The sequence below is a fragment of the Calypte anna genome, chromosome 14 (genome assembly GCF_003957555.1).
Source record: "Calypte anna isolate BGI_N300 chromosome 14, bCalAnn1_v1.p, whole genome shotgun sequence".
NCBI lineage: Eukaryota > Metazoa > Chordata > Aves > Apodiformes > Trochilidae > Calypte > Calypte anna.
This window is the reverse complement of record NC_044260.1, coordinates 8748524-8760781: the sequence shown is the minus strand read 5'-3', so window position 1 is coordinate 8760781 and position 12258 is coordinate 8748524. Positions and strand designations below refer to the sequence as shown.

Sequence of the window (12258 nt, the reverse complement as noted above, 5' to 3'; positions counted from 1 at the left end):
CCACAGGGACACCCAGTCAAAACATTTGTTATTAGAAACCTCACTCTGACTCACATGCTAAAATTCCAGGTATAGATTTAACTCATTCCAATCCTGACAAACAAGAGAAACCCTTTATATCTGATGCTGTGTGGTGTAAGTTATTCCAGAGGATTCTACCTTCTCTTCAGCTTATTATTTAGAAAGAAATTTAAGTATGGCAAAATGCTCATCACCTACTCATAAAAAATTCAACAGTTTGTAAAATTAGATATTGAAGTTAAAAAAGAAAGTGTTAACAGAGCTAATGGGTTTGCATTGCTGAAAATTCCAACCCACAGATTATCAAACATTTGTATTTTCTTTCAAAAGGCATTTCAAGGACTGTCATCTGATCCACATCAAGTGAGAAGATCCCCATGTCCTCAAACAAAATTACTTATCTGTCCAAAGTTTAAAAAGCAAACCATTCATTTAAATGTATGGAAAAAGAGACAACTGCTTGCAAAATCCTGTTTTGTGCAATATTTTTCCACCAGTATTTCCTCTGCAGCACTTCATTTTTTTGTTTGTTTACAGACAGAAAACAATTAAGGATTGTACTTATTTCAGTGTAGAGCAGGAGATGCTCTAACAAACCCCAACGCTGTACCCCGATCTTAAAGAGAATCATTATATATCCATTTAATTATAGAAAAATAGCCTTGTCCTACTAGTGCTCAGAATAGCACAGGATGCATTTTATTATTTAATGAAATACCATTTACATACATGTAATTACGTACTGTAATTTGATTTTAATGACAGTCTTACATCTTGTGCAGAGAATAAGACCTGGGTGGACAAAAAGGTGAAGTAGTTGGATAGTGAAGTCCTAAGCTCTGCTAATCTTCTTAGTAACTCAGCATCTACAGTAACCTAGAGATATCACTAGGACAAAGTTTCCTGTGCATCTAAACATGTTTCTAGAGAGCTTAACCTCAACATCTATGGATCAAAGGCAAGTAAATATATACATATATAATTCCATGACTTATTTAACATCCTTGTCCCAGGAGGGACAGAATGGTGTCTCCAATCAGGTCACCAACATCAATGAATTCTGAATTTATCTTTCCCTGCTCCTTGCAAACATGGGATGTTTAGGTAGAACCTGAGTCATGCAGAGATGGTAACAACCACAGTGACCAGCTCTGGCCAGGGCAGAAAGACAGCTGCCAGGAGTCTCACTGGGGAAATTCTAAGCTTTTGTTCTGAATTAGCTACAGCTAATGACAGCTTTCAAGGCAGTGACTAATGTAACGACAATATCTCTGTTCATCTCTGATGAACCACAACTGATTTCCAAATGGTAATTTTTTTGAAGACAGTTAGTAAGAAAAATTAAAAAGAAAAGTGTTGTAGAATGCTCCAGAAAGGCAGGGGGGTGTGACCCCTTTGCCGTCCCCAACCCCATGTTTGAGGGGCCAATTAGATCGGCCCATACTCCTGTGCTACCTGCACCAGGGATTCGCTGTGAACACAGGTGAACACACCGGGTGTCCAATAAAACGTTATGTTGGTGTGTGGTGGCGGGGGTGTGGTCACAGAAACACTATATAAGTAAAAGTTACTGTGCAATAAAGTTGAAGCTTGTTTACCAACCATATTGGTTGCATTAGTTTTCCCTCACCGGTTTCCAACAGAAAAGAAACAGACCACATATATAATCGACCCATTCAACTGCTATTCCTATTAAAAATTTGTTTTTAATTAATAAAATTCAAAGCAAGCATTAACCTAAGAAACCAACTCCAGTAAACTGGAATTTTACAGCTTCAGCTCTTGTTTAAATTAAGAATACTGAAATTTGAAGATCATAAAATATAAAAGTAAAGCTGTAACATTTCAAATAAAAGAATTCCTATTTCCAGCTGACATATATTTGAAAGAAATGTGTTTGCTGTTGACAGGAGCTGATGAGAGCTAAATGGATTCAGCATTAATTTACAATTGTTTCAAACATTCATAATACCAGTGTATCATGCCAAAACCAGATGAGGACAGAAAAGCTCCTTAGAAAATACAGCTACGCTCAACAATTTCCATTAAGTTCATTTTTGGCACCAGAAAGATTCCTATGACCCAATTTCCACCTGCTTGTTTGCTTTATATACCATCCAAAGTAAAGTACCAAATGGGAAACTGGTAAGTGAAAGGTAACAAAACGTGTTTAACAGTTTGCCATGTGTATGACATTATTTCGTCCACTTAACATAAAAAAAAATAATAAATTACAAGTTAGGAAAATCATGGAGGTTATGGACGTTACAGTTCTTCAGGGAATTGCAATGTGGGAGATCAACCAGTTCTTGGTTTGACAATTTATAGCAGCAAGCAATCACAAAAATTTATTACAGTTAGTCTATAAATCCTAAGATTGTTGAATGCCTGCTCATGAGTTTCACATGATTAGGCAAACAATTCAGTAATAGGTGATACAGACACAAATATTAAATTTAAAGACCTAGATAATTTTCAAACAGATGGCTTCCTGATGTTTGCTTTATTGAAATAAATGTTCAGGGAAGATTGTTTAACTGAAAACCTTTTTAATAATTTATAATTGTATTCGTGTTCAAGCTATTGCACAGTAAGTTAGTAAATTTCATGCTGCAAATGTGACACAATATCGGCAAGTGTAACAATAGCAAAGTCTTAACATTTCCAAGATAGCATTTCCCCAGGAGGTAAAACCCACATCTTAAAATTCTGGGGAGAAATGCACTGGCTTCTCTCCCTAGTGTATAACCTTTCAAAAAGCTTTATCTCACTCTGAGCCTCTGAAAAAAATATCAATACTAAAAACCCATTCAGGACATGTAAATTGCACCTGGTCACACAAGGCTTCTGAGGTCATTTGAGTCAGGAAACTACACATTCTAGAGTCAGTCTGCACAAAAATCCCTCTGTGACTGTTTAAATTCAACATCCAAATCACAGAAAAGTATTTTTAAGTTAACATTGTAAATTAAAATGTGTGACTGTGTATGTTCAATTTGGCAACACTTTTGGACCAAATTAAGCAACAATTTGCTTGAGGAGTTGAACACTGCACTTTGCAGGCAATGCAAGAATACACGAGGAATTATATCCTGAGCTAATTAAAAATATTTTTTAGAGTATGTTCTGATCCCCAGAGACTTTGTCTCAAGACTGAAAGAATTCTCTCTGCATAAATATTGTATTTTACATGTTTTTGTAATGTGTGGTTTCTAAACCCCTAACACTTTTAAGACACCCTATAAGCCTAATTCTGGAGGTACCTGGCTCACTAGCAATATTCTTAGTTAGCAGAATGTATGTGACCTTTAAAAAATAAATCTATTTTTTTACTCAGAAGCCCTGGTAAGTCCAAATGATACACAGACACATGTATCACTACAGTAAAGATGTTCCCAACAGCAAGAATTTGTGTTTTTTACCTAGGGGTACGTCTCAGAATGAACTTCTATATGGAATTTCTTACACAGTAATGAACTTCCTCATGCCCAAGGGCTTAGTACACATTGTTCAAGCTAGCATTCTCACTAAATGAGCACACATTTCCAGCTTCATGCTCTATGTTGGGAGTTTACAATACAGGGAAAAACTGCATTCTAGGTCTTCTCAGGACAAGAAATTGTTGCAGGAGAGTAATCCCATAACCTATGGAATGGACTCTGTTACATAACAGTGTCCATATACATGTAATTAGAATTAGAATGCAGAATAATACGGGTGACAAAATTCAGATTACCCAGTGCTGTCCTGCCAGGGAAAAAAAAAAAATTATCTGTCTCATAAATAACAGAGCAGCACAGACGTGTTTTTCCACTTTGCCAACATCATGGATAAATGTTGGCAGAGTAAATGTGTGGAATTTGGCAAAAAGCCTCTTTCCTTACAGTGTGTCATTCATCCTCATTTTTAGCATTTCAGTGGTTGTTCCTTTTAGGTGGCTATTAAAGGGAAGTAAAAGAGAATAAAACAATACAGTAGAATACACTTACGTTATACTAATGAAACAAACATCAGGCAAAGCATTGTTCTCTAGCTTTGCTGGAGTAAAACAGCTCTCCAAAATAATCAGATTGAGTGTTGGAATTAGTCCACTCTGGGACCTACAAAAATCCCCCTTTTTTTTATTTCATGTGGAAAATGTGGGTTTGTCTATGGTATTATGGTAAATTGAAAGAAGAGAAGTGACAGTAAAATTATCACTGCAAGTACTCTACAGAGCTAGGAAAAACCAGAAATGACTGCACTACTTCTACTCATAGTGTTGTATAATTTCACAGGTTCACTACAACTACCCTCAGCTAGAGACTTCAGCTGAATACCATAGTAAGTTCATATTTACAAAACCCTTTAAACCTAGATGAGTGGCTGAACTTGACTCCATGTACTATCCAATCACATATAAATCAATGTGATATACCCCAATATTGTATGTAGATAGTTTATAGCATTTGCATTATCTGTATATAGTTTAATTGAACTCATGGCTAAATATGGACATAGCAGAAATTATGATCTTGAATCTTTGAGATTGGATTGCTTGTTTTCAAATGCAAAAGCTATCCTCACATTTTATCACCACTGATCATACAATTCAGATCTTTAAAATATTACCTACAAACTATATGCATTTTGAGAAGAGACTTTCATTTGTAGCACAGCTGTAGCAAACCACACTTTCAGAGAATGAAAAGTGCGAGACAGTTCCATCCACATCAGTGAGCTGGATCCCAGAGAAATGTGTGGATTGGCATGTCTCAATATAATTAAGTGTCAAGCAATTTTACAGTGATTTAAACAGGGCTCTAACTTCAGGAAATTAAAGGGGAGCGGAAGACTGTGCTTCTGAACATGGCATAATGTTATCTAATCAGTAAGCCATTACCTTAACTTCGTGAAATGTCAGTAGAGTACTCAAGATTTTCAACTACGTAAATTCTCCATTTATTCCTCTGTTTGAATAGCTGGGATTTTATAGGGGTTGTTATGTTCCTACTTCAGCATTATTATTAAGCAGCTACTGTGTATCTATGATTGTGGATGCTTTAACTTATTTATATTACCCATTTTTTCCATGCTGGTTTCCAGTACTAATTTCAGTTACCTAAATGCTAGCCAGAGCATGCTAAAACAGACCCACCCACACAGAGGGATCAGTGGTATAGTCCAGATTTTCTCTCAGGATCATTCACTCTTATTTGTATTTCACAGAAAAAAAGTCTGGAATGTGGAAGCACTCCATTAGTTTGTTATCTCCAATAGTAACTCTGTCCTGCTTGCACTAAATGCTTTGAAAATTCACTGTGATGATTTTTTTCAGTCTGAATGGGAATAGATCTTAGTGAGGCTCTTCTATTCTACAGCATAAACATCTATGTCTGTTAGGTTTAGAATACAGAGATCAAGTGCAGCAATGGAAAAAATGTAAAAGCTAATGCAAGCCCTGCGAATATTTCTCCATCTACTAAAACTCCCTGTATGCCCATCACACTACTCTAAACATTTTCCCATTTTGTTTTTCTGGGTTAAACTATATTAAACCAAAAGCAATTTTCTCCTTAGAGGAAACCTGAAAACCATCTGACCATTTTGCCAGACACAACTCTATCTGAAGTGCAAATATATTTTAGCATTAAAAAAAAGACAAAAAATAAGTTTCCTGAAAATGAGTAAGCTAGCACTTAAGTTACTCAGATGACTGATGAGTGTCACTTTCCTGATATTTTTTCCCAATAGTTTCTACCTACACTTGGACTACTAGCAAATATAATTTCAGTCAGGTTTACAGGCCAAAAAGATCATTTACTCTGCTCTGTTTCCCACAGTACTGAGATGCCAGCACTTGCCCTTATTCTTCCTGTTCATATCATATACCCATTTGATCACAGTCATAAGAATACTTACATTTAGAGAGCTAGACAACACAGGTTGGAGTTTCATTTTTAGAATATGCCTTGCAATACAGTCAAGAGCCCTAAAAATCCCCAAAGCCAGAATCAAATTGAAATTTAATACTCTGTTCAAAGAAGACTGCTAAGACAAACAGGCCTTCTTGTAGTGACGTGTCTCTCCAAAATCTGGTAACACCCTGAGCAGTTCTCTTTAAACTGTAAAATTAAGCAGAAAGCTGAAAAATTTAAGAGTTGTAATTTTAGTGCTCGAAGAAGGAAACAAGCTGAAAGGTATCTGCAAAATGGGGTAAGAGATCTAAAAACTGCTAACAGTTCACAAATATACCCTAGGCTGTAGGGTTGTACTTGAAATTGTAATCTGTGTTACGTTCACAGGAACAGTTTTATCCCAACAGTTTATGCCTAAATATAAAAGAAATATACATACAAATAAAATTGCATGTAGTGTAAACATTAAACATTTTTCAAAGAGTCCTAAACACAACAATACACCTGCATCCCTGTGTGTGTTTTTCAGGACAGTATTCAAGGAATAACAGAGTGTGTTATTTAATTCGAGTATTTTAGTAACTAGAAATAGATGAGGATGTGACAGCCAGTTAACTTCAGCATGCACTAACCTAGCCTGTTGAAGTACCATGGGAAAGAAAGCAGTGAACTGTCTTTACGAGACGAAAATTTAGAGCATATCACAACTCTGTCTCATCTGTACTCCTCTAGATGAAAAGCACAGAACTTTCCAAATTATTTATTTAAACTAAGAAACCATCTACACTAGATTGAAAGGCATATACTGACAGATCTTCTGTTTCACTAAAATACACTGGCCTGAGTGCATGTTTTGGCAAGACAGAGTAAGAAAACTTGCTTTTTGACATACTGGAACACAGGTATAAAAGCTTCTTGCTCTTGCTCATAACACACATACCCTAAGGTTACACATTGTATACACAAAAAGAAACCAGACAAGCTTCTAAAACACTGACCTGAGTTTGTGCATTCATCAAGTCTTTGAAAGTTGACAGACTGTGACTGGGAATCCTCTCGTAACACTGCATCTTTTTTTTTTGTCATGAAAAACTGCACTTTCTTCAGAAAAGTGCTACTTTCGACACTTACTTATTAGATTTATTTGATAAAGTAGTAATTTTAAAAGCATCTCTTCTACAACTCCCTTCCAAGATGACATATTAGCTACACCTTGATAATCTTAGAGTCGTACTAATTAAATTGAGCATCATTGTATTCTTTAGTCTTGTTAGAGACTCAGTTTAACATTTGTATAGCTAACTACTATAAGGTTTAACATAAGCTCCATTAAATTTTAGTATGAGCTAGTACTCATCATTAATCAGCATATTACTACTGTCATTACAAGAGTTCAACAATGTCTTTCAGAGTAGCTGTAAGGAAAGTATTTTTTTAAAAATCCTGTCAGATTAAAATACTGTTTCATATTTTGTTTATGTGAAGTCTAATTTTTCTAGCTCTTTCCCCAACAAAAGCAAGGCATAAAGAGTACTAAACAAGTGATTCTGCCACTGAACCTCTTCATTTTACTTAAAATGCAGTCTTATTTTTTAAAAGTAAGAACCAGCCCATGATGAAGGAATCTAACTTCTAATTTAAAAAAAAAAAAAAAGTATATATACAAGTATATAAATGAACTACAAATGTTCAGTCTTCCTGGAACACTCTAAGTGTAAAATCACATTTGAAAAAGACAAAGATAGTCAAGATAAAAATAATACATATCTATACATATGTGTGTGTGTATATATATATATATATGTGCATGTTTGAACACTTACACTCATTATTGAGAGAAAATTATTCCCAAAGTCTTTATAATGGAATAAAACAGCATTTTTCTTACAACAGAAAAAGTTTTTTGAGGTTTATATAAGGAATTGTTTACTTCATAGGCTGAAATGTAAACACATCACAGATTAGGATGCAACTGATTTGGCACATCCACAATCTCCAGACTTTCAAGTTCAACTACATATTGGTAACAGTCATGTGACAAAGGTACTTCTGGTAATAAACTGGAAAATTGTTTGCAAGAACTTGCAGAAATGGACTGCTTATGTATAAACACAATTATCAATAATTTTAAAGAATTTAACGTACAGGTGGAATGTATCTAACTTTTCACAGTTTGGCTGAATGTTTTCTATCTTGCATTCATGAATAGATGCATTCCATATGAGTTTGTCTTGAGCAGGGATTCACACGCGATATGCTATCGTGCTCATGGAAGCACATGGCTGCCAATAATTAATTCTGCTGGGAAAAAAAAGTATTTTTAAAGGAGCTTCATGCTTTTACTATTAAAGTAAAATGAACATCTTCATTATGAGTATATTTGCCCTATAAATCCCAGACTAACCCACCATCTACTGCTCCTCATCCAATGAAGTGTGGCAGTTATTTCTGTAAAGCACATGAGGATTTTAAGTCTAGTGTATGTTTAAAGCTACATGAGTACAATACAGTCAAGTGTTTATCCATTTACTAAATGTGCTGTGGTCAGCTGGCAGTAATCTGAACATTTCAGAAGCCAAGAACTTAATATTATCAAGCTTATTCTTGTGTATGTGCCAAAGCCCAACTGCAGAGGACATTTTTGTCTGCATTACTTTTACCATAATTTCTAGACAGAGAACACATCCAGAGTACCAGACATTTTCTGGGAACCATGACAGACTCCCCGTCCCCCGTCTTCCACCCCCCCTCCCCGAAACAGAAGTTTTAGTTTTCCACATCTCTTGGTTTCTCCCCTGGATGGAAGGTTAAATTTAGCATTCCCAGTAATCTTAATTTTACATGCCATGGTTCATTCTGCCTTCGTGCTCATTCTCTTACCTGTTTTTGTTTAAATCCATGCTACACGAACACTTACACTCTTCTCTTTTACTATACACTACGCAGTTACTTTTTTGTTTATATTTCTTGTCTACCAACAAGTTCCTATACCCTGTGCTGTCTGTTCTGGACATTCTGACACAAGTTATTACTACCTACCCATAAATTTCTGATGGATATGAAAATCCATCTACAAAGGCAGTTTTAACTTGATTTTTGATGAAAAAAAATAAGCAATCACCATTGATAAAGTTGGCAAGAATAATTTAAGTTTCTATCAAATAAACACATTCTCATGCCCCTGAAGAGGCAGGATTTCAGCCCCCCTACCTGATTTGCCTCTTGAGACAGAATTCCCCCATGTCTCACCACAGCATTTCTTCAGATTGTTGCACCTTCTGCTCCAGACCCCTAAATTCTCACCTTTTCTCAAGGCTGCTCACAAAATTCCCTCGTTTTCTCAAGGAAACTCCTCAGGCCACTTCTAACCTCACCACAAACATGGAAACCTTCCACAGGACATCCACAGTTAAAGTGGATATACCTGGCCATTTGCTGAAGGAAATATTTCACTCCAGTACTGGTAACAGCAAAGCAAAGCTCTTTGTGCTCAAAAAGAGCAAACTCTTTTATTCTAAGGCAGAAACAAAGCTCTGAAGACGGGCGTAGCCCCTGGCCCCACACGACTCACACCGCCTCCCCCTCAGGGCGGACCCGGCCGCCCGCGGCGACAGCTCCTGCCGAGCCCTGAGGGGAGAGGGGAGGCCGCGCCTCACGGCCCCAACGGCTTCGTCCGCCAGACAAAAACGGGAACAAAAATCACAGATCCTGCCCAACGCTGGTCCGGCCCTCAACAGCCGCGATCGCATAGCACGTTGAACCAAGTGTAGACATCGCTGCTCCTCCAGTTATTTCCCAAGCAAAGCAATAGCTCCAAAACCGAACAGATCACTGATGTCGTCCCCCCGCCCCAGGAAGAAAAAAAAAAGGGGGGGGAGGGGGGCTGGGAGCAGAGGGGGAATAAAAAATAAAAAAAATCAAAAAAGTAATAAAGTATTACGCAGATGTATCTGCATTTCATCGGGCCAAAACAGAGTCTCAGCAACTTACCAGTTATCCCAGGTCCATAGTGAAGCAGCCAGAGAAATGCTTCAGAAAATGGCAGCACATAAAGCCCCCAGTAGTCAAGACCCGGGAAACTCCATAACCATGAAGACCACACATAACTGCTTTGTTTTTCAGAAACTAATGCTGTAAAAAACCTAAATGTACATATTTTAAACATACATTAGGAAACAAATAAAGATCTAATCTAAGAACCTGCTTTTGCCTTCTAGAATTAATGATTTAATTTAAAACAAAGGGAAGGGTACCAAACATCACACAACAATAAGGTTTGATGAGGTATCAATGGGCCTGGTTCCTTCTCAGGACACAACCTCTCTTTGTAGGTTTGGACGCTCAAGATCAAAGTACTGTTTCCCATATTTTATTGTGAGAATGTGTTTATATGGCTGTTATTAAAAAAACAACAACTTAATTATACTACTTCTGGTAGAATTCCAAGGCTAGAAATTAAACATTTCCTATTTAATATACTTAAATCATTTCTTCCTTTGCGACACAAGTTCAATATAGCTCTCACAACCATTCAAAACCCCATAAATTTTGGTATACCTTCCAATAGGTTGTTGCAATGTTTAAATGACAGAGGCTCCCACTCTAAAGTGAAGACAATCTGATGAAGCTTTTTTTCCACAGCAATGGGTTTGAACTCATTCACTTGTAGAATCTCTTATTTTCCTCTCACTCCCTTCAAATGAAACACATAGCAATTTACATTGTACGGCAAAAGGCTGTTTTTTCTTGGTTACATTTCACAAATACCGTGACTGTTCTCTGTGAACAAAAAGGGTTTGCTAATCACAGGCTGACAAAAAATTGTTATATTATGAAGAAAAAAAAAAGAGGATTTCATTAATAACATTTCAGAAGTTATTAAGGGAAACCCAACCAGTTCCTAAGAAAATGTATTTAATTATTCATTTTATGGAAATACATATTTGTTTTATTTCCATACAAAAATGTTACATATCAAACATTTTCTGAAACTGATTAATGCAGATCCTTTTTTTTTAAACAAATAAAGGGCTTGTACAGTTAGCAGGTTTGTCACAGGTACCAAAAACATTTTTACAAACCCCCACAAGCTGGAGAAGAGGGAGGGAGGAAACAGATCAAGACTTCAGGGTGAAAACAGCAACAGATACGAAAACACAGAAGAACTACCTCTCAGAAGGAAATTATAGTTTGAGAAACTACTAAGTAACAGTTTTTTGAAAGGGCAAGGTATGTGTGAAGTTGGGAATTAGATGGAATACTGGATGCACAGGGACGGGAGGGGTAGAAATGGAAAACAAAAAAGATTTCCAGGTAAAGTAACTGGTAGAAAGCAATATGCAAAACTGCAGTTCTGTTTCAAGAAGGCTGACAGCATACTGGTACTGCCTGCAGAAACAGCTAAAGGTTAGGAGATCTGTGGTAACCCCCCTCAAGCACAGGACAGCACAGCCTAGCACAAAATCACAGGGTGCCAGTTCTTTTTTTCATAGCCAGCATGCCAAAGTAGGTGACCAAAATACATTTAGTCTTGCTTCTTAAATCTAACATCATTTACGACAGCAAGGATTTCACATGATGAACAATGAATCATATACTAGTTAATATACACACAAGTAAAATTGACAGTGATTATTCAATAAACAGTTTAAAATAATTAAACTGATTTTGAGTACACATACTGCTTTGTTAACACCACTTTATTTAAATAAAGTATGGCTTCCAAGGTGTATTCTCACAACTGATTTCAATCAATTCCACTCCTTAAGGCAGTTGTTTCCTACCATGTTTCAGGGACTTCAAAAATGCCAGTGGAACTACTTGTGAGGCTTCCTAAAAGACAGTCACAAAACAAAATATTAAAGACTTCAATTAGAAAACCAGAAGAAATAAAAGTTAAATCCATAATATTTTTCTTTCATAGCATACTAAGACATTCTCTTCTCTAGAGCAATACTCTAGATACATGAGTGGCAAGTCAATATAATATTTCAGAGAAACCAAGGGACTGTTTTTGAGTAGGCACTTAAATGAAACAAAAAATTCATGTCAAGTTTCTTACACAAATGGCAAATATCGTATTTTGCAATTAATCAATAATTTTCTTTTTGCAGTAAGTGGGATGATGAAGTTAAGTAATACTACTATCCCAAGTGTATTTGCAGTTATTCTTGTTTAAGGCAGTTAAGACAGTGAAGAATTGTTCCAGCCCAAATTAACTGAAGAAGAAAGATGACTCTAGGCAAATAAGCAAAGACTTACTCAGAGCATGTGGCAGACTGCAAGAATTGTTATGGGTGACAACGCCACTTGTTCAAAATTTTTGGAAGGTTTCTTTAAT

The 12258-nt window shown here is 36.4% G+C and overlaps 1 protein-coding gene across 3 annotated transcripts in view; it reads right to left on the bottom strand.

Moving 5' to 3' along the window:
* Positions 1–11602: 11602 nt before the first annotated feature.
* The window catches only part of PARN (poly(A)-specific ribonuclease), a 37021-nt gene continuing 36365 nt past the window's right edge, over positions 11603–12258 (bottom strand). For all 3 annotated transcript variants that reach the window (XM_030459734.1, XM_030459736.1, XM_030459735.1), the window contains one exon: positions 11603–11750. In XM_030459734.1, coding sequence (XP_030315594.1) covers positions 11698–11750 — 53 coding nt within the window. In that variant the 3' untranslated portion in view covers positions 11603–11697. The remainder of the gene's footprint in view (positions 11751–12258) is intronic.